The 22593-nt window shown below is 35.9% G+C and overlaps 1 protein-coding gene across 1 annotated transcript; it reads left to right on the top strand.

Moving 5' to 3' along the window:
• Window positions 1-17007: 17007 nt before the first annotated feature.
• LOC113335027 (histone H4) lies at window positions 17008-17551 on the top strand. Its single transcript, XM_026581244.1, has one exon. It carries the CDS (start codon window positions 17050-17052, stop codon window positions 17359-17361), a length of 312 nt encoding a protein of 103 aa, XP_026437029.1. The 5' UTR covers window positions 17008-17049; the 3' UTR covers window positions 17362-17551.
• Window positions 17552-22593: the final 5042 nt, after the last annotated feature.

Raw genomic sequence — 22593 nt, 5'->3', positions numbered from 1 at the left:
TTTTAAACCAATCTTCCTCCCACAGATAAGATTATATGTGATTTACGTTCTGATCAAAGATAAAGGTGAGGTAAGAAATATATAGCATTATACAAAGTCTAGCTAACCTAAGATTTCGGTCTTATGACTCCCGAAGAGCATCCTATATTATTATTCACCTCACAAGTATAAACTTGTGGAATCACAAAGTCTGAGACGAAGAAACTTTGTGATTTCTATCTATCATGTTTGTTGGATAAAGCTCGACAATCAAAACAAGATCAGGATACACGAAGTATCAAGATAACGAAAGGTGGACCTAGCTTCACGAATCCCTAGGTGAAAAAAATTTAGTTGCTAAACCCTAGAAGGATTTTAAGGGAAGGACGACTCTAGTTTACAACTAGGACACACAAGAATAGTGTTATGGATTCACATATCCCAGTTGTTTGTGGTTCTACTTATATAGACTTTCAAGATCAAGGTTTTTTTGGGTTTAAGCTAAGATAGCTTTGGAACCAAACAATCAATAATCACCGTTAGATAAAAAACTTGATTTGAGATTAACATAGAAGAATATACATTCTGGTTAGGATGAACCATAATCGAACTGTGTATAATTCTTGGTTCATGAAGGTTAGCCGAAACTAGCCAATTGAATTTTCATATGACACTTGTAAGACTTTTCTAGAATCACATATATGATCAAACTATGTCTAGATAGTTTTTTTAGAGAGTTATTAAAATATCGATTATCTCATAGAAATAATTCTGATGCATCTGAAAATATTATACAGGGTAAGGACGTGTACCGGGTACATGTACTTTACCTGTTCGTGAATATTCTTGTCATTGTATGTGTACCCTTAAGACAAAAACAATTTCAGGATCTCACATATCCTTTATGGTATGCGTACCTTATTTGGTTTTGAAACCAACAGATCTTTTCTGGTCTTCATACTAGGTATGCGTACCTTTCCTGCTTCACGAGTTCATAGACTTTTTATGGTATGGATACCGGGTATGCGTACCAAAAAGTCGCTGCCAAACTATAGCTACACCGGTACATGTACTGGTATACATATTGTAGCTTCGGACCTATAACAGTTCTCCCAGTACGTGAATTGGTATGCATATTGTCCTGTATCCAGATTACAGTAATTCTATATCTGTCTAATAGTCGATTCGAAATATTCCCGAATAACATCAATGACACATGTCACTGTTCTAGGATATTTTCAAATGATTAAATCTTGAGTCATAATTAGGTCAAAAGCAATAAATTGGGTTTTCACCAAATTCATCTAGTATGAACAAATGTTCTTAAGCTTAGCATATTTCGAGAACGATATTCAAGATAAACTTGACCCAGAATTTATGTTATGCATATACTGTCTGATTTAGTCATGCGACAATGTCTCAAAGATAGATAGGTGAAAACTTGATAAATAGGTGGTTCGGTCTTCACTCACCTTTTGTTGAAGAAGTTCTCCAGAGCTCCTGTTGATTTTCGCCTTCAAACGGTAGAACGCATTCATATCTTATTCTCAACTACACACTTCTATCCTAATCTGAAACTAACTAAACGTAAACTAAAAATCAAGATATAGTTTTTACAACTAAATTTGACAACAAGCTTGAGATAGCAACACTTGTGTGTTCTACCGAGTAATTGTCTAACAGTTCTCAAACTTTTACCTCAAAAGGGATATCAATGGGTACCCATAACCAAGAATTGAAATCCGACCCCGTAGATTCGTGGTCCAGTTTCGGGTCCTAAAATTGGATACTTCAGAAACTTAGGACCCGACGGGTATTTAAAACGTCGGGGTAGCAAAATACACCACCAACGTTTTCTTAGGAAAACTGTATAGACAAACTCAAATTCAATTCTGAGAGTTCAACTTAATGAATCTCAATCAAGAAATAATATCCAGAGTTATATCTTTTTCTCTCATAATCTTAACGTTAACAGAGACAAGTCCGGGAACCTGATTCACGTGTGAGATATCTTGAGTGATTCCAAAAATCAATTTCCCAAGTAATCAATCAAGTCGTATACAACAAACAAGGATGGATGTATCTATTTTGATTGATTAACACATGACCTGTGATATTTCAGTTATAAAGATAAACAATATAATGCGAAAAATAAATAACACAGACACCATAAGTTTTATTAACGAGGAAACCACAAATGCAGAAAAACCCCGGGACCTAGTCCATATTAAACACCATATTGTATTAAGCCGCTACAGACACTAGCCTATTACCAATTAACTTCGGACTGCAATGTAATTGATACTGAATTAAACCCTCCCATCAATTCAGTTCAGTCGTGTTTCTTACGCCTCTTGAATCCCAGCAGGACTCCGCACAATTGATTCCGTTAGCTGATGTCACACCAACTAAGAGTTTCTTTAACTCAATTGAAGGAATTAAACCAATCTGCCTCCCAAAGATAAGCATATATGTGATTTCATTAGCAATCAAAAAGTTTAATCAAGGTGATGAAAATCGATAGTAACAGAAAAAGTCTATCTAACCTCAAAATCCGGAATTATGCAACTCGAAGTTCAACCTAGATTATTATTCACCTCACAAGTATAAAACTTGTTGAATCAACATGGTCTGAGGCAAAGAGAACTTTGATAATTTCTACCTATCTTTTTCAAGTGATAAGCTCAACAAACGAACAAGATCAGGATACTCGAGATATCAAGATAAACAATAGCTAGACCTGGCTTCACGAATCCCAATGAAATCTTTGTGGTCATTAAACCCTAAAAAGTAATTTAAGAAGAGGAAGACTCTAGTTATAACTAGGACACACAAAGAAAAGTAGTGTCGGGATTTAACGATCCTAGTTGCTTGAAGTTCCCCTTTTATAGACATTCAAAGCATAGGTTGCTTTAGGTTTAAGCTAAGATAGCTTTGGAACCAAGCAATCAATATCAACTGTTAGATGAATCTTTGAATCTGATTTACATAACAAGATATACACTCGAATGTGGTTAGGGTGGACCGTAACCGAACTTTGTATAAGACCACGCTCATGAATAGTTAACCGAAGCTATCCAGCTGAAATATAAGACTTAACTCGTAACACGACAAAGTGATCAAATATGTCTATGGTGTTTTTAGAGATTATTCAAATGCAAATTATCTCGGAGAAATAATTTAGGTGCATAAAAATTTAATCGACATGGTAAGTAGGTGTACAAGGTACAAACACTTAACCTGTTCGTGAACAGTTATGTCACGGTACGTGTACCGGTATGTAAACCTTAATACATAACCGAGTTCCGGGTCCCACAGAATTTTTTCGGTATGCGTACTGGTATGGCTACCATTTAAGCATAGCCGAGTTTCGGAGTCCACAGAAGTTTTCTGGTACGTGTATCAGTATGGATACCTAACCGGTTTCGTAACTCACAGTTCCTTTCTGGTACGCGTACTGGTTTGGGTACCAATCCGGATTCACGAGTCTCAGACTTTAAAAGGTATGCGTACGAATATGCGTACCAAAAATTTGTTTGTCGACACACATCTACTCCTTTTCATGTACTGAGTACATGCATTACGACTTCAGACTTATGAAAGTTTTCCCACTTTGTAAGAATGGTATGTACATTGTCTTATATCCGAATCTACATAAGTTTTATAATTCTCTAAATCGGTTCGAAACATTCCCGAATAACATCACTAATACATATCACTGTTTCAGGCTATTTTCGAATGATAAAACTTGAATCATGATTTTGGTTCCAAATAATAAATTGTCCTTAATTGAATTTCATCGAGTACGAATAATATTCATTAAGCTTAGTCATATTTCGAGAACTAATTACCAATATAAACTCGACTCGAAATTCTTGATATGGTTATAGGGATGTCAATGAATATCTGGAATGCGATTCGTTAATATCCGATATAACGGTTATCGGAAACGGTAATAGAAACTTTAACGTAACTTATTAGGCTTACCGTAACGGAACCGGATGAGCGAGTTTCCATTAGGCTAAGTTCCGATACCGATAAGCCTGTCATATTTTTACGTTCCAAATATACCCCCTCTCATATTTTTAGTTTTAGCTTGGCTGCTCGCTACATTTTGGTAAATTGGGTAAACGAGAGGGGCAATGACATATTAATCACTATTTTATTTTGGAAAGTCATCGTATCTTCTTCTCTTCTCCGGTTTCTCCTCTCCGGTGTCCCCTTCGTTGCCTTGCCCACCACCATTATAGACCTCCTTGAGTTTCATATATAAATTCATACCACAAATCTATACCACCACCTCCTCCTCTCCACTACTGTTATGAATCCTTTTAATAATTGTAGCCACAACAATGTTTACCAAGAAGTTCATCAAACCCTAAATTCAAAATTGGGTGAATTGGTCGAATTGATTTCGGGCGGTTCATTAATTGATTGTATAAGTTATGATTGATGAATGTTGAAGACTAAAAAATATTGATGATTATAAAGGGTTTAAGGGAAATGAAGGAGGTGTGTCTATTACAGCAGCTCTTTGCAAAAGCACTCCTGGTTTTCTGTCATCGATCTACAATATGTTTAGGGTAAAGTGGTCTTGAAATTGAACAGTGGGGTGGGGTTTCTTATATGGGTAAATAATGAATTTGCACTACGAACTCTTGAAATCTTGATTGTATAATTGGCAGCAGTGTATTTGAATCGAGTTCCCAGACAATAGAACTGTGGCCTGTGAGGTTTTTTAATGGAAATTAACGGAAAAAAATCCGACATCGGGTAATCTAAAGTAACGGAATCGGCTGGGATTTTTGAGTTTCCATCGGAAGTTACCGGATACCGGATATCCCTTAATTCTTAAGGTAACGGTAGTGGCTGAGCCACTATCCGTTAAGTGAACGTCCGTATGATGGTGATGCGTAGACTTAGACTTAAATTCCATTTGATTCAGCCGGTGGGGCATGAGTACGAAGTCCGCGCGATGACATGGGAAAATTCAAATTCCGTCTGGTGAAAAGTGAAAACCACCAAAACCACGATATTTAACGAATACTTCTCACCTGGGTTATCTTTTGATAATGGGAGAACCATTCTTATCCAAAAAATAAATAATCATGGGTAATAAGTACGTACACACGGTACACCAGTTTTGTACCCTCAAACTCCCACACATGTTGATCAACCCACAAGGCCACAACCATTAATTAAATTGCGATCCTTGGAAACTAATAACACCACACGCATGAATTGTTCGTGTGCAATATGGGATGGGATGTGTTGTATTCCCCTGATGGGGCGAACATTTAATCTACGCCTGTCTTGCGGGAAGTCATTACAACACTCGCTTGATTTCGTAATTGTTACCTTTGTCTGGTACCAGACTTAAGTATTATCTAGTCTAATTAGTTATGCAACATCGTCTCGTAAATAGAAAGATGAATATAACTTGAGAAATAGGTGGTTCAGTCTTCACTTACCTTTTGTTGAAGAAGTTCTCCAAAAGCTTCTGTTGATCTTCATCTTCAAACAGTAGAACGCAATGATAATTATCGCGATGTCCGTTTCTCAACTGCATTTCTATCCTAATCCGAGACTTAACTAACTGTTAACTAGAAATCAAGATATAGTTTTGACAACTAAATTTGACAATAAGCTTGAGATAGCAACACTTGTGAGTTTGACGGAGCAATGCTCTAACAATCTCCCCCTTTGTCAATTTTAATGACAAAAATATCAATACATATGGATAAAAAATATAAAGCTTTAAAACTCCTCGAATTCATCATGCTTGATTTCTTTGGTTTCTCCAACTCCTTGAATTCTTTGTTACTTCAAGTCGCAATGATTCTAAACGTGTTCAACTCAGCATCGTTGTTGTTGAAGATCCGTAGCGATATCACCTTTGAAATAAAATATTCTCAATCGTCGTTATACAGAAACATAGTATTATTATCTTCTCCAAAGCTCAATTGTATCCCAACTTTGAAGTAATACTACGGTGATATGTTTCTCCCCCTTAATTAATACTTACATATTTTGCATTATAGGTGAAACCTATAGATTATTAATTCACCCCCCCTCCCTTTTATCAATAAAATTGGCGAAGGTACGAAAATCATGGGATCGTAATGAACACAACCAAAAGATACTTCAAGATTCCAAGGTGATTACATATCAACTTTGTTCAGATGATATCACATAGTAAGAAAGACTTAGGGCTCATCTAGGAGATTTAAGATACAAGCATCCCCTGTAAATTCCATAGACACACACCCCACAAAGATAGAGCAAATAAGCACAAGTTCATTTAAGAACTCTCCCCCATTTGATGTCATTCCCAAAAGAACTACATGTGTGACATTTCTTTATGAAAATGAGGGATTTTTTCGGACATTAACAAATCACATGGATTTGTATCCTTAATATTGATTTAAATTAATTTCAATGCCAGTTACGAACAAAGAGATAATTTTAATCGGTATGACTCAACATAAGAAAAACTTACGGAGTGTATGTTGCAGTAATAACACAAAAGTTTGATCACGAGTAGATCGATAATGTGATAAAATTCTCAAAGAGTTTGTTATATTTTCAATTTATAAAAACCATAATAGATTTAACTTCTGAACATATATGAAATATCAACTCGATGTACGAAAAACGAAAAGGCATATATATTTCATAAGACTTTTGCAATAATTAAACCAATAATGATTACATACTGCAAATTCATCTTCCAAAAACTCTAGAGTTTAAATAAATGAATTTAAAAACATACAAGATGATAAACGTTGGAAATAGCTTGTTTAATCACAATTTTGCTATACCAAACCCTAGTTATCCTTCTAAAAAGTAAGAATAAATTTTCACAAGAAGTTTCGTAGTATTTAAAATCCTTGAAAAATTGTTTATCATCTCCAGACTCCTTATCAACGACTGGCATAGGAATATGCATATCATGAATGAAAGAGTCAGTTCTTGCAAACCTGGTAGGTTGTTGATTAACAAGTGCTTCTTGTAGTTTAAGAGATTTTTGTAGAATCTTATTCAGTCCGTGCACCTCCTTCTTGGTTTTCTTAAGTTATTCAAGAAGAATTTCAAAACTTTTCTGATTTGAGTGTTCCGCTATAGGTTTCTTCTGATTATTCCTTTTCCTATTAAGAGATGAGACAAAAGGATATGACATCTTGTTCCATTTTAGTTGGATGAGTATCAACAACCATTAGAGCATAGGTTTCATGAGAAGATGTTATGCTTGGATTCTCCATTGTTCGTGAGAATAAATTGTATTTGTGAAACACAAATATATTGCTCAACAAGCAAAATTTCTTGTGAAAAGAGATATGAGTCTTGAAGTAGAAGATATTTACCATGCAGGATTTCGGAACCTTAAAAGTTCAGTACTAGAGAATACATAAAACCTAAAAAGAATGAAAATGTCACTTTTATCCTTCTTCAAGTTTCGTAGTTCAAAATTTTCAATACCATTACCTGAGACATAGATTAAGATGAACAGGCATGAGATGGACATCCAAGTAATAATATTCAATTTTGATTTGAAGACCTGATGTGCATAGTTCTTGTCTCTTTTAAGGGCACATGAGATAATATGCACATTTCAATTGTGTTGAGGTGAGCAATAGAGTGCTCACCACTAGGTTCCTGCACGGAATATGCAATATCCTTCTTTACGAGACGTTTAGCCCGAACTTTTTTCTTCATTTGAGATTTTACCTTAACCTTTGAATCAATCAATATTTTAGAAGGAAAAGAGTTAACTTTGCATACCTAAGGATTGGACTTTTGAATAAGTTTAAACACATTTTCCAAACGACTAGCCCTCCGTTGCAGTTTGTTGAATACTTTAGTTTGTGTTTGTACTTGAAACATTGTGTGAGTCTGTGACCCTCAATGGTACAATAAGGACATGTCTCTTTGGAGATTGATTCGGGAACATTGTTACCAGTTAAGAACAGGGTACCTGAAACATTAAGAGAATTTCCATTAGTATACGAAAATTCCATAACATCCTCAAATAATTTTGATGAAGAGTCATCAATTAAATTATCAAGATTGATATGAGTATTGCTACATGCATCAAAATTTACAATTTATCCCAAGAGTGCTACTCTTGAACCTTCATCCTCTTCGGAATCATAATGATCAAAAGTTTCATCAAGTGTTGCAGCCAGACTCTTATTGCCAGTGTATTTCCTTCGGTTTGGACACTCATTGGAAAAGTAACCGAAACCTTTGCACTTGAAGCACCGTGGCGTATCCTCATCGTAGGTATCGTTAGAGTCTTTGTTTTTGGTAGATTTACGATTATATGGCTTAGCTGACATTGGAGGCGTTTCTCTAGTGAACCGTTCATTTCTCTTCCTAAGAAGTTCTATAAATTGTCTTGTGATCAATGAAACTAAGTTATCAAGATCTTCATCTGAAAAATCAGAATCAACAAGATTTTCCACAGAGTTGTCAACACTGATAGATATGTTTTTGTGTATGAATTGTTTTCAATTTTCTGTATTGTCAGTGCTCGATATTGTCCTTATTATGGTTTTTTGTATACTTATAGGTATTTTTGAAGAAATAAACTCTTGTGGAAAAATTGGCTCGAAAATTGATATTTTACACCCCCGGAGAAATTACTAAAGACACCTCAAAATTACTAAGGACACCCCACTGGATGAAGGCACCCGAGATATGGATAAGGTAACCTTTCTTCTTCATTTTCCATCAGATTTTTGGTGATAAATTTTAGTTTCAACGGTGAAGGATTTCTGCACGAGATTTTGGAGGAAATTTTTGATTTTTAAGACAGGAGTATCTTCTTGCTTATAAACAAGAAATCTATGTGCATTAATTACTGGAGTTTTGAAAGAAAAAAGAAAGGAAGTTATCTTGTATTAAACAGGAAAAATATTCTTGGAGGATTTTTCACCATGATTTGATTCAGCAAATTAAAGAAGATGAGAGCACATTTCATTTTGAGTTGAATATTATTTTCATTTTCCTATTGTTTTACTTTTTTTATATCTATCTTTTGGGAAAGAAAGTTCTATTCATTGTGTGAATTCAAATCGTGCAGTAATAAAGATGAAAATTTTCAATCATATTATTGTCTCTGGTGCCGTCATGAGTAACTAAACCTCCCTATAACCGAGGCAAAGGAGGAAGCCATTATTACATCATACTTGAGTGGCAACAAAATTAATAATTCTGAAAATTTTATTTTGACTACTTTCATAGATTTTAATAGAAAAATATAATTTCTCTTAATTAATTGTTATTTCATTTGATGGTTTATACTTAGACTTTGTTCTTTTGATATGCCAAGATTTACAATTAATATTTGAAGATATAAATTACTTTGGCAAGGAAAATAAATCCGCCTTATGTATGTTAAAACTTTCGAGGATTCTTATAATTTATGAATCACATGAAAATGTTCAACGGTGGAATCCATAACCTTGGTTTTTGTAAATATTTATTATTGTTATTATATCAATCTTTTTTCTCAAAAATCATTTTTACTAGTCTAAAATAAAATTTTCACAAGTCTCAGCGAACCACTATTACTTACCACTATAAAAAATTACATCAAACACTTTCACTTATAAGAGTTTTAGTGTTTTTAAGTGGCTTGAATGTGATATCCTTTCCGGTTTCGGACTGCAGTTCATGATCAAATATCTTCAACTTTCCAACTAACGTGTTTCTATAAAATGTAGCAAGGTTATTTCCTTCCATGATGCCATGTTTCTTAGACTCTTATCTTGCTGGTAAAGATCAGAGAATTTTCATCATAATGTCCTTTTGAGGAATGATCTTCCCTAACGCATAAGATGCCAATTCAAGACACCTTTTGACTAAACTCATCAAACGAATCTTCATCAACCATACAAAGATTTTCCTAGTCGGAATTTAGGTTTTGAAGCCTAGCTGCTTTCTCTGAGGTAACTCCTTCGAGTATGGTTTCCAAGATATCCCAAGCATCTTTAGTCTTAGTGCACGAAGTAACATGGTGCTGAAGATCCGGGCTTATGGCGTGGGTAATAGCGTTCAATCTGTCAGAATTATGCTTTGCAGTACTTATCTCGGTTTCACTTTGTCGTCATAATGGCTTCACAATAGTTGTTCCGTCTACAACAACTGTTGGCACATCGTATCCAATAACTACAAGTTTCTACATCTCAAAGTCACGGGCTTGTAAAACTGAACGCATAACATTTTTCCACCATAAGTAATTTGTACCATCAAATGCTAGCGGTATGTTTATCGAGATTACACTCTTGTCCATATAGTCAGATTGCTTCAAACACAGACTTGTGAGCTCTTAAATGTGTTTGCCTGCTCTGATACCAATAAAAACTCAGGGGTACCAAAATACACCACCAACGTTTTCTTAGGCAACCTGTATAGATAAACTCAAATTCAATTCCGGGAGTTCAACTTAATGAATCTCAATCAAGAAAATATATCCAGAGTTATATCTTTTTTTCTCACAATCAGAACGTTAATAGAGACAAGTCCGTGAACCTGATTTGCGTGTGAGAGTTCTTGGGTGATTCAAAAGATCAATTTTTCAAGTAATCAATCAAGTCGTATACAACAAACAAGGATGGATGTATCTACTTTGATTGATTAATGCACAACCTGTGATATTTCAAATAAAGATAAACAATATGATGCGGAAAAGAAATAACACATGCACCAAAAGTTTTGTTAACGAGGATACTACAAGTGCAGAAAAACCCCGGGACCTAGTCCAGATTGAACACCAAATTGTATTAAGCCGCTACACACACTAGCATACGACCAATTAGCTTCGGACTGGAATGTAGCTGAGACCAAATTAAACCCTACTAGAACGCCTCTTGAATCGCAGTAGGACAGCTAACGTCACACCAACTAGGAGTTGCTTCAACTCAATTGAAGAATTTAAACCAATCTTCCTCCCACAAATAAGCCTATATGTGATTTATTTTGTGATCAAAAAGTTTGATCAAGGTGATGGAAATCGATGGCAATGGATAAAGTCTAGCTAACCTGAAAAACCGAACTTATGCAACCCGAAGTGTAGCCTAGATTATTATTCACCTCACAAGTATAAAACTCATGGAATCAACATAGTCTAAGACGAAGATCACTTTGATGATTTTTATATATCTTATTTAATTGAGCAGCTCAACAATCGAACAAGATCAGGATACTCGAGCAATCAAGATAAACAATAGCTGGACCTGGCTTCACGAATTCCAATGATGTTTTTGTAGTCGCTAAACCCTAAAAAGGGTTTTAGTAAGAGGACGACTCTAGTTACAATTAGGACACAGTAGTGTTGGGATTCAAAGATCCCAGTTGCTTGAAGCTCCCCTTTTATAGATATTCAAAGCATAAGTTGCTTTAGGTTTAAGCTAAGATAGCTCTGGAACCAAGCAATCAATATCTACCGCTAGACGAATCTTTGAATCTGATTACATAACAAGATATACACTCAAATGGTTAGGATGAACCGTAACCGAACCGTGTATAAGATCACGCTCATGAATGGTTAGCCGAAGCTATCCAACTGAACTATAAGCTTGAGCATTTTCATAAACACTTAAGGGTTAACTCGAAACACGATAAAGTGATCAAATATGTCTATGGTGCTTTTAGAGATTATTCAAATGTAAATTGTCTCGGAGAAATAATTTAGGTGCATAAGAATTTATTCGATATGTCGTGAACACTTATGTCATGGTATGCGTACCAGTATGTAAACCTTAAGGCATAACCGTGTTCCGGAGTCCACAAGACTTTTTCGGTATGCGTACTGGTATGGATACGATTTAAGAATAGTCGAGTTCCAGGGTCAATGGAACTTTTTAGGTACGCGTACTGGTATGGGTATTATTTAAGCATAGCCGAGTTTTGGAGTCCACTGAACTTTTTTGATACGTGTACGGTATGGATACCAAACCGATTTTGTAACTCACAGTTCCTTTCTAGTACGCGTACCGGTTTGCGTACCAATCTGGATTCACGAGTTCCCAGACTTTTAAAGGTGTGCATACGAATATGCGTACCAAAAATCTGTTTGTCGACATACAAATACTCCATTTCGTGTACTTAGTACATGCATTACGGCTTCAGACATATAACAGTTTTCCCAGTTTGTAAGACTGGTATGTACACTGTCTTACATATGAATCTACAGTAGTTCTATATTTCTCTAAATCGATTTGAAATATTCCTGAATAACATTTGTGACACATGTCACTGTTCCATGCTATTTTCGATTGATAAAACTTGAATCATGATTTTGATTTCGAACAATAAATTGTTGTTAACCGAAATTCATAAAGTATGAATAATGTTCATTAAGCTTAGTCATATTTCGAGGACTAATTACCAAGATAAACTCGTCTTGAAATTCTTGATATGCTTTATGATAGTCTAATTAGTTATGCGACATCGTCTCATAGATAAAAAGATGAATATAACTTGAGAAATAGGTGGTTCAGTCTTCACTTACCTTTTGTTGAAGAAGTTCTCCAAAAGCTTCGGTTGATCTTCGCCTACAATCGGTAAAACGCAATGATGACTGCCGCGATGTCCGTTTCTCAACTACACTTCTGTCCTAATCCGAGACTGAACTAATTGTAGACTATAAATCAAGATATACTTTTGAATAGTAAATTTGACAAAAATCTTGAAATAGAAACACCTGTGAGTTTGACCGAGCAATGCTCTAACAGGTATTGCACGGTTGGACTCGAAACCTTAACGGGTCCAAATGGGGATACCCGATTATTCATTCTCTAATATGACACTTTAGCAGAATTCTAAGTATTTTGCTAGTTTTAGCATAGATTTTTTTTTCATTTTTTCTCTTATATAATCTTTGTTTAGTACATTGATAAAGAAAGAATAATAAATTTGTATAAAAATATTTTGGATTCAAGCAAAAAGAAGATAACCACATTTTAAGGAAAAAAAATAATAGTTTTTTGATACCCAACGGGTACCCGAATTTTTTAACGGGTCCGTTTCTGGGTCCGCAAATTTAGGAATTAGATTCAGAACCGTTAGGAACTGGAATCGACTTTTACAGGTAGGGTTCAGGTCCGGATCCAATAATACCCGGGAGGACCCGGATCCATTGACAAACCTACTTCCTTGCATGGGAAATACCCTAGCATTTTTTGGTTGGTCCGGGTTCAGGTCCTAAAATTAGACCCATTAACAACTCAGGACCCGATGGGTATTATCCCATCGGGTACCCAATTATTCTTTTTTTTTATTCTTTATTACTTTAGAAAATAAAAAGTATTTTGCTAGTTTTGGTACATGTTTTTTTTTCTTTTCCTCTTACATTTAGTCTTTATTTAAAACACTAATAAAGAATTAATAATAGAATTTTATAAAAATAATTTGTATTCAAGTAAAAAATAAGAAGATTTCAAATGAAAAAATTGATAGTTTTTCAATGCCCAACGGGTACCTGCGGTTTTCAACGGATCCGGTTCTGAGTCCACGGATTTAGGAACCAGACTTTATAAGTAGGGTCGCGGTCCAGGTACAGTGATACTCGGGAGAATTCAGACCCATCGACATCCCTAGTTGGTTACCTTGTTTCTAGAGATTTGATTCTGGCATCAAACTCTTCTCGTGTTTCATCTATTCCCCACCTAAAACAATCTTTTACCAAGTCATAAAGATCTTGAAAAGGAACAAAGTTGTTTAAACCGTTAGATACAACTTTTCATTCAAAGGAAGACCGGTAATTTGGTGAGAATCATCTAGAGTGATACTCATCTCACCGTACTGGAAATTATAAGTCATGGATTCAGGCCAGAAATTTTATTTAACCCATAAAAATTAGTAACATCTTAAATCCTTATGCAGACTCAATTCCAGGCCGTAACCCTTAAGATTCTACAAAAACCACCATAGCTTCCTCCTTTATATCCAACGACTAAAACTTTGCTTGTTGGTGTTTCATTTCGCGATCGCTTTCTCGTGATTTTACACAAATCATAAAAATGTTGTTGTTACAATAAAGAATACATAATAAAATTAAAATTAAAATAATATATAGAGTTATATTATTACATTTGCAACACAAACCCTTGTAGCCCATGAAGTTTCAAAACCAAACAAGACAGATCGAACACTTGGCTCACCCCAAGATCTCCCATTCGATTTGGGAGGAAATAACTCGATATTGCGTCGATGATTTGAATTGTTCTAGGTGGTAGTGGATACTTATTCTTCTTCCCCTCGCCTCTGCCTTTACCCTTATCAAGAGCAACCAATGGAGCAACACTTGTTTCAACCGTTTCTTCTTCTTGAATCTCTATATTTGGTTGTTGAGAATCCACAATTGCACGTTCACTACTCTCTTATTCTCTTACTCTATTACCTTATAAGTGCATTTGGTTTCTATTTACCTCTATCCAATGGTTTTCCCTGATAAGGGGTCGGAGTAGGGTCATTAGGTGGTGTTACTTATTGTGTTATCTTCTTCTCTTTCCGTAAAAATATTAAAAACCATGTTCCTTAAATGCATTAACAAAGTTGGATATATATATATAACATTGTTCAAATGTTTACAAATTAAAAAGGATGAAAAAGAAAAGAAACCAATGGTGGATGGGGTATTAAATACAACCCTGCCATAAATGAACTTTCAACTGCAAACTTTGAACTCCCTAACCGTAAATATACACCTACGACTTTGACACATGAACAATGACCGAGTTATTTCTTATCAAGGTTGGGAAAACCTATCGTAAAAGCAATCTCATAATTTTCCAAAAATCAAAGCTACATATGGCTAGGATGCTCTTAGCGGAAAAAAATAATTTACGGTTGGGACACAAGTGTTGCGGTTGGATTTTTTCTATTACGATTGGGAATACAAAGCCGTCAAAGCAATCAATCTCATAATTTTCCAAAATACATAACTAATTTCCTATTTCTCAGCCATAACCAACACTTAGAGATGGGATGAATAGAATTTCCTAGACGATGTCGATGAGCTCCGTCTGGGAAAATAAGAACTTCCACGTAAATAGTTTGAAACCTAACTTTGTCGAATCAAAATATTTAGCTAAACAAAAGCAGAAAAATCGTGGGTTTTCGATTCATACATTATAAAAGTCATTTCTGGAGTATTAATTTCTGCTTGAGCATTTTCATTAAAGATGGTAAAGTTAAATTAACATTCGCTGGTTCACTATGTTGTTTTGGATTTCTTTTGTTGTTTTTTCTGCTTTGTCTTTGTCATCTTTTATGTACGAAGAGTTTAATCGACGATGAATGTTTTTGAGAATCGACAATCAATGATTGACGAAACGAGTTAGAGAAGAAAAAGATGGAAAAAAAGGAAGAGAAGAGGAAAAGTTGAAAACAATTGGTAGATTTAGTTTTTTTTTTTTCTCTTTTGGGTTTAATTACAGAGTTATGGAAGGGTAATAAGATAATAAGTTTACTTGATTGGGGGCATTTTTGAATTTTTATATACACTAAGTCCCCATATCCACATTTTCGACATTTTAATCCATTCTAACGCCAAGCCATTTTGTTTGCACTTTGAGCAACCACAGTCATGACCAAATTTGGGGACTATACCTAAATTTGGTCTCCAAATCATCCGTAATGGAACGGACTAAAGTCATATTTAGTCCAGATAATTAGGGTTTGGGACCAAATGTGGTCGCCGACCCAGACTAAAATCGGTTATAGTGGGACGGGGTTATTGTGAGCGTATGAATACAGACGCAAGTATAATGGGCGCTTCACATCGGGCGTATGTATAAAGAACGTATGATATTGGGGCGGATGTATAAAGAGCGTATGAATGAGGCGTATTTATAAACACCGCCAGGCCAGACGGAGATTAAACATACGTCCCATACCAGGCGTAATTAGAATGTACGTCCCAATGGGGCGCAGTTATTAAAAACGCCAGGTCTGGGCACATGTATTACGTGCGTCTGTGTGACGCGCATGTATTATGACCGTCTGTGTGAGACGTAATTATCCCATCTTTTTTTACTGATACATAGCCTTTGCAATCGTAATGGAGGGGACAAAATACCAAACACTAAATCAAAACTGAGGATGGTGGTGTGCATTGTATCATTTTTATGATCTTGGGTTTGATGCCAAACACTAAATCTTTTTATTGATACATGCCAAACACTAAATCTTTTTACTGATACATATGATACATGCCAAACACTAAATCTTTTTACTGATACATATGATACATACCAAACACTAAATGCATACCAAACATAAGAGCAAACGCCCTTAATATCTCCGCCTCATTTTAGGCGTTAGTTATACTAACGTCCCAACCATACGCTATTTAAGAATCCGTCCCATTACAGACGTTAATTATATCAACGCCCAACCATACGCTACTTATATGTCCGCTCCATTATGGAGCGTGCTTTGTATCTCCGTCCCTTTCCAGACGGACATATTACTAGAGCCTCAATCGAGCGTTCATATTAACTGCGCTCACACCCAGACGCTCGTATAAAATGCGTCTCACTTCAAACGTTAATATTAACTGCGCCCAAATTCAAACGCATGTAATACTTGCGCCGGACTATATTTTAGTCGGTCACGACTGTGGTTGCTCTCTCTCAAAGCTAAATTAATTTAGCTTTTGGTATGGGATTTGGTATTTAGTCCCCTCCATGATTGTGGTTGCTCTTTGGAGCCTCAATAACATGACTCTATCTCAACGAACCAATTCTTAATCCAACGAACCAACTCTAGGAAAACAGAAGACACGGATCGAGCATCAATCTAACGGTCAACAGTCTCCTATTCTCACATACCAAAGTTGATTCCATTACTCAATCCGAACAATATTGTCTCAACCAATCAATTTCGAGCATTTCTAATCCAACGAATATCATAGAAAACCCAGTCTTCATAAGGATCATACCCAAATCTGACGAACATAATCAAACCAGAAATATTATAAGTTCCCTTCTCAGAGTAAGAAACACAAATCAAAATCAATCAGCAGAGAAATAGAGAAATTTTCTGCAGAGAGAAAATAAAATGTCAGGAAGAGGGAAAGGAGGTAAGGGATTAGGAAAGGGAGGAGCAAAGAGACACAGGAAGGTGTTGAGAGATAACATCCAAGGTATTACTAAACCAGCAATAAGAAGATTAGCAAGAAGAGGTGGTGTGAAACGTATCAGTGGATTGATTTATGAAGAAACGAGAGGTGTTCTCAAGATCTTCTTAGAAAATGTGATTCGTGATGCTGTTACTTACACAGAACATGCTAGAAGAAAGACTGTTACTGCTATGGATGTTGTCTATGCTTTGAAGAGACAAGGAAGAACCCTCTACGGATTTGGGGGTTAGGGTTTTGTTAAAAGATGTTGAAATTAGGCTTTCAATTTTTATTTTGTTTTTTGCTGGGTTTCAAATGTACTCGCCTACTCGGATATTAACTTAATCCAATCTTTTCTCTCATTTTTAATTTCTCCATCAGCAAATCCAGTATCAGCTAATATTATTGATTTTGATTCCAATCAACTATTCATTTCCTGCACCAAAATTACTCATCTTATGCAATGAAATCTGTGTACATTTTTTTGTTTGTTTTGATTTCAATTTACTTGTTTCTTATTACTGAGTATGAGCTTTTAACAATTGCCTTTCTTTTATTTTGTTGCTCTTGCTGGGTTCGGAAACTTGGATTTTGCTTCGATTTATTTATTAATGCTTCTTCGATTCATATATATTCGAAGTTTGGGTTTGTGTGTCATGCCTTTAAAGTGTTTGATGAAATGGGGAATGGGACTAGGGTTCTTGGAGTGCAATGATATCTGGGTTTTGTCAAAATGGGTGGGAATCAAGTAGAGGCTTTGGGTATCTATGGAGAGATGACAAAGGAGGAGTTACAATGACAGCATGACTGTGTCGAGTATACTCCCTGTTTGCTATGAATCATGGTCTTGAATTCAATGTATTTGTTTCTAATGCTTTAATATTCATGTATACTAAGTTTGGTGAATACTCCCTGTTTGTTATGAAGCATGGTCTTGAATTCGATGTATTTGTTTCTAATGCTTTAATGTATGCTAAGTTTGGTGAATTGGTTTCCTCAAGGTAGGCATTTGGTCAAATGATTGCAAGAGATCCGGTGTTATGGATTTTGTTAATATCTATGTATGAGCAGAATAATGACCCAATTTCTGCTCTTGAGTTTCTTCGGAGATGATGGGATTGGGGAACCAGTTTAAGCCTGATGTCTTTACCTTGGTAAGCTTGGCTTCTGCTGTGGCTGGAAACGATTAGCATTTTATTGGATTGGATGCATGGTGACATGAAGATGGATGCGTGGAGAGCCTGGAGGCAGCTTTATTGGAAATTCTGTTATGGAAATGTATTCTGAGCTGGGTTGTATACTTGTATGGATTTAGCACATAAGGGCTTCGAGAGGATTGCCTGTATAGATGTAATATCTTGGAATACTCTGATCATGGGATATGCTCAAAATAGTTTAGCTAGCGAGGCAGCTGAGGCTCTCCTCGAAATGGAAGGGTGTAACAGAATTGTGCCGGATCAAGGAGCCTCAGTTAGCATTTTATGAGCTTTTCTCACTTAGGATCCTTGCAACATGGGCAGAGTTGCCTTCGACTGGTGTGGAAGAAATATGGTATTGAGCCTAGTTTGAAGCATTATGGATGCATGGTGGACTTGCTAGTTCGAGCTGGGTATTTGGACATTGCCGATAAGTAAAAGGTTAGTCCATTGTTTAAAGTTACAGTGTGATTTTGTTAACTGATTCTAATATTTGAAAGTTTTGCTGTTCTCCCAGAGTTTCATGTAGACCTCTCTGAGGCAGAACCTTTTTTTTTTTTTTTTATCACACAAGTTTCCTGACTACCTGCTGCTGTGAGCTACTGTTGTCCCACTGAGAAATAGGATGCAGATTAGCTGGTAGAGTTTCATAGTTGAGCTATTACGATACCTTAGGGCAGAACTAAATCTTAGAGTCCGTTCTTTACAGTCAGACTTGTAGCACTAGGTCAGTTGCACTACTATGATTAGAGTTTATGTCTTTGTATGCAGGAACTTATAGATCCTGCATTTCAGACTGTTTCAGGAAATGACTGAGAATGCGACCTAATGTTGTTACATGTGGGACTCTTAGCAAGTTTTATTTTAATCTAAATCTTTCATTATGCTTGATTGTTCTAAATTTTTCCGCAGTAGTAATTCTGTTTTGCCTTTGGATGGTGCTTCTTAGAGATTATTATAACTTATAAGTTTATAACCAATATTTTCATGACATTCATCAGAATTCAACCTGTGATAGTGTTGAATTTATTACACTTGTTATATTGAAATTGTAACTACAAACAAGCTCAGTCGTTACGCATGTTATCCTGTGTTGCATATAACTTAAGAGTCCATTAAGATTTGGTTATCTACCAACGGATATAGGAATATGTGACATCTAACTTTTGGAAAAACAAGAATGTGTGATGCCTAACTGACATGATTCAAGCTGCTTTTACTTTGAATCCTTTTCTTGATTGTAATGCCTAGAAACTACTTTTAATGTAGGGTACAGCTGATGCATCTATTATCAACATTCTAATTAGTAATCACCTGTATTGCCGAGATTCTGGTGGACACATTAAATGCCTTTGATGCTGATAGATCCTGAAATGGCTTAATCACTTGATAATCTTGAAATCCTCTTATTCATGGTATGTTTTCGGTGGTTTTCATTGAGATTGTTGATTCAGAACCAACCACTCTAGAGGCAGTTTGTTATTTGTTTTGTTGCTTGCTTAAGCGTAAAACATTTTGTTATCTGCAAGGTCTGACATGCCTTTATTACAAATTTGTCTGGCTCATCGAGTGTCCCATTTCTACGTCATCATGGTTTGGGTTTTTATAATAGTTATGGAGGGTCAAATTTGTAGTTCTTTCATCTTTGATTCATGGATTTTGCAATGATGACCAGTTAGATGTAGCACTGACACTCTCCAAGGAGATGTCTTCTTGAGGATTTGATCACATGTAATTTTTTATTTCATGGGAAGGGAAAATGAAAGCTGGGAAGCTGGTATGCAAAGAAAGTATTTCTGGTCAGTTTTCATCCTTTTTCGGGTGGATATGAGACACCAAGGGTTCCCTTCTGATTTGGTAGGGGATTATCTACGAAGAAAAGCATTGAACATCTGCTACAGGTACCTTTATGCTATTTTTGTATTTTGTTTGTTTTAGTTTAGGTTCTTTGGTTTGTGTATAGTTGGGATTAGGGCTGCACAAGATCCGCCCACGATACCCAAACCCACCCGTACCCGCTAAATTCGTGGGTTTTTAATCCATACCCGCCCGTTGTGGGTGCGGGGTTGGTTATGAAAAAAAAAACCCGCTGTTTGTGGGTGCGAGGTTGGTTTAAGCTAATACCCGCCCATACCCACCCAAAAACCCGCAGATTATATACCATTAGATAAAACTAATCCTAGTCGTCCATTATGAAACCCTAATACTAGTAGATAGGATAACTGATAACCCTCGTTCACTTTCTACACTCTTCTCTCTGTTCGACCTCTCCTCTTCTTCCTCCTCAGTTCTTCTTCTTCACCTACGAACGACAATTACCAGAAATCTTCACCAGAAATCGACAACAACAACTTCGAATCTTCATCAGAAATCGACAACAATCGAAAAATCAACAGATTCAACACTTAATCTTCATCTGTGAACTTCCTACGTATGAATATTTTGGGGGTTTTGTTTTTTTTCTCACTTAATCAAGGAGAATAGAAGTTACTCTAAATACTTGAATATAAAGCGGGTTTAAACCCGTTTAAACCCATACCCGCCCAACCCGTAGCGGGCGGGTAACAAAACCCGCCCGCTGTTTATGGGTGCGGGGTTGGTTATGAAAAAAAAACCCCGCAGTCTGTGGGTGCGAGGTTGGTTTTAGCTTATACCCGCCCATACCCGCCCATGTGCAGCCCTAGTTGGGATTCAATATAATATGAATACTGCTGGAAACGAGCTGATATCTATCCATTCAACATACTGATAGATGGTCGCTGCCTATCAGGTCAAGTTGGTTGCGAGTTTTGTTTGTTTGGTGAATTTCTGAAGAGGGGTTCTGTTCCCTTTTCTTTTATTAATAAAAGGGTCAGTTAGAAAGACTCAATAGCATCTTTGAAGTCTTAACATGCTCTCTGTTCCTTTTATCCTTGTTACAACAATCTGAATGTACCAAGTCTATAACTGTGATATCACCAGTTTGATCCTTACCTTCTAAGGACATATTTGCAAGAGCTCTACTAGCACCATCACCGATGAACAGAGCGTATCGACACCAGGTTCATAAAAAATCCTGCTCCGAGAGACAGCATACATCTGTCCTTTAATAGCCACAAGTAATTTTTTTTAGGATCAGAACCATCATAGACTTTTAAAGCATCTCCATTAATCTCACCTCAAAGTCACCAGTAAAGGTTACATTTCTTATTCAATTTCTCCATCTTGGCAGTTGTGTTGGATTAGAACCAGCAAATATATGCCCACAACAACATAATAAAAAGCTAAAGCTAATGCTATATCTATTCTTTTTGATTGGTAAAGAATTTGGTGCTAAGTTGACACAGGCTAAAGCTAATGCTTTTACTGTGAAAAAAGTTGCTGGTGTTAATCCTGTTTACGCTGATATTGATTATTCAAATGTTTAGTTCTAAATTTCCCATCTTCAAAATCTCTCCACATGGGTTATGTGTTGGAAAACGATTAATAAAAAAATAATTTTTTAAAGATTTAATAAAAAATTATAATTTATTGTTTTATTTTGTGAATGAAACTTTTTAGTCCCACATCGTGGAGTTTCCAATTTTTAGTAGTTTTAAGAAACTATATAAACCTTTTAGTCCCACATCGGGGAGTTTTTATTCTTAAGTTGTATTTGTCAATTATATAAACAAATTCACTATTTTTGTAAAATCTATGGGAAAGGGGTTGCTCTATATTTAGAGGGACCCCTAAGGGAAAAAACATTTTATATTGTTTTCTCAAGTGTTCGATATTTTCCTTTATGGTTTTTTCGGAGTTGCCAAGCTCAAGTTGAGCATCTACTACATATGCTAGTAGTAGGTGTAGTAGGGTGTTTTATCCTGGAGATATCCGTCCTGTGAGGGCTATAGCATCACTCTTGAGTGTAGCCGGGCGCTAATGTCTTAAGGACAACGTGTTGAACACGTGACTCACTCTGTTTTTCCAAAGTTTTGCCTTGTTGCTGTTGCGGAGATATGAGGAGCTCGTCCGTTTCATCAAATCGATCACTTCCATTATAAAGGAGCTAAGTATCAATAACTTTTGCTTATTTGATTTTTCCTTGTTTTTGATTATTGCACCCAACAATCTTAAGACATTAGTATTTGTAATAATAAAAAAATGGTTGGTTGGTTTGTGAATCATGGATGTTAATTGTGGAGTGAAAAACAAAAACGAATTTTTGGTCAGCTGTAGAGTTTCGAGTTTATCTCTTAACCTAGAAGGAATTTCGATGAACCCTTTTGACACAAAGTAGTAGACATCCTGATATTTACCCACGTAAAA

Source organism: Papaver somniferum, unplaced genomic scaffold (genome assembly GCF_003573695.1).
Source record: "Papaver somniferum cultivar HN1 unplaced genomic scaffold, ASM357369v1 unplaced-scaffold_137, whole genome shotgun sequence".
Lineage (NCBI taxonomy): Eukaryota > Viridiplantae > Streptophyta > Magnoliopsida > Ranunculales > Papaveraceae > Papaver > Papaver somniferum.
The sequence above is the reverse complement of the archived record's forward strand: the minus strand, read 5'-3'. Positions and strand labels throughout refer to the sequence as shown.

Bases quoted from the DNA above. Each gene is read 5' to 3' on its own strand.
- LOC113335027 (XM_026581244.1), top strand. From the start codon at position 17,050: ATGTCAGGAAGAGGGAAAGGAGGTAAGGGATTAGGAAAGGGAGGAGCA.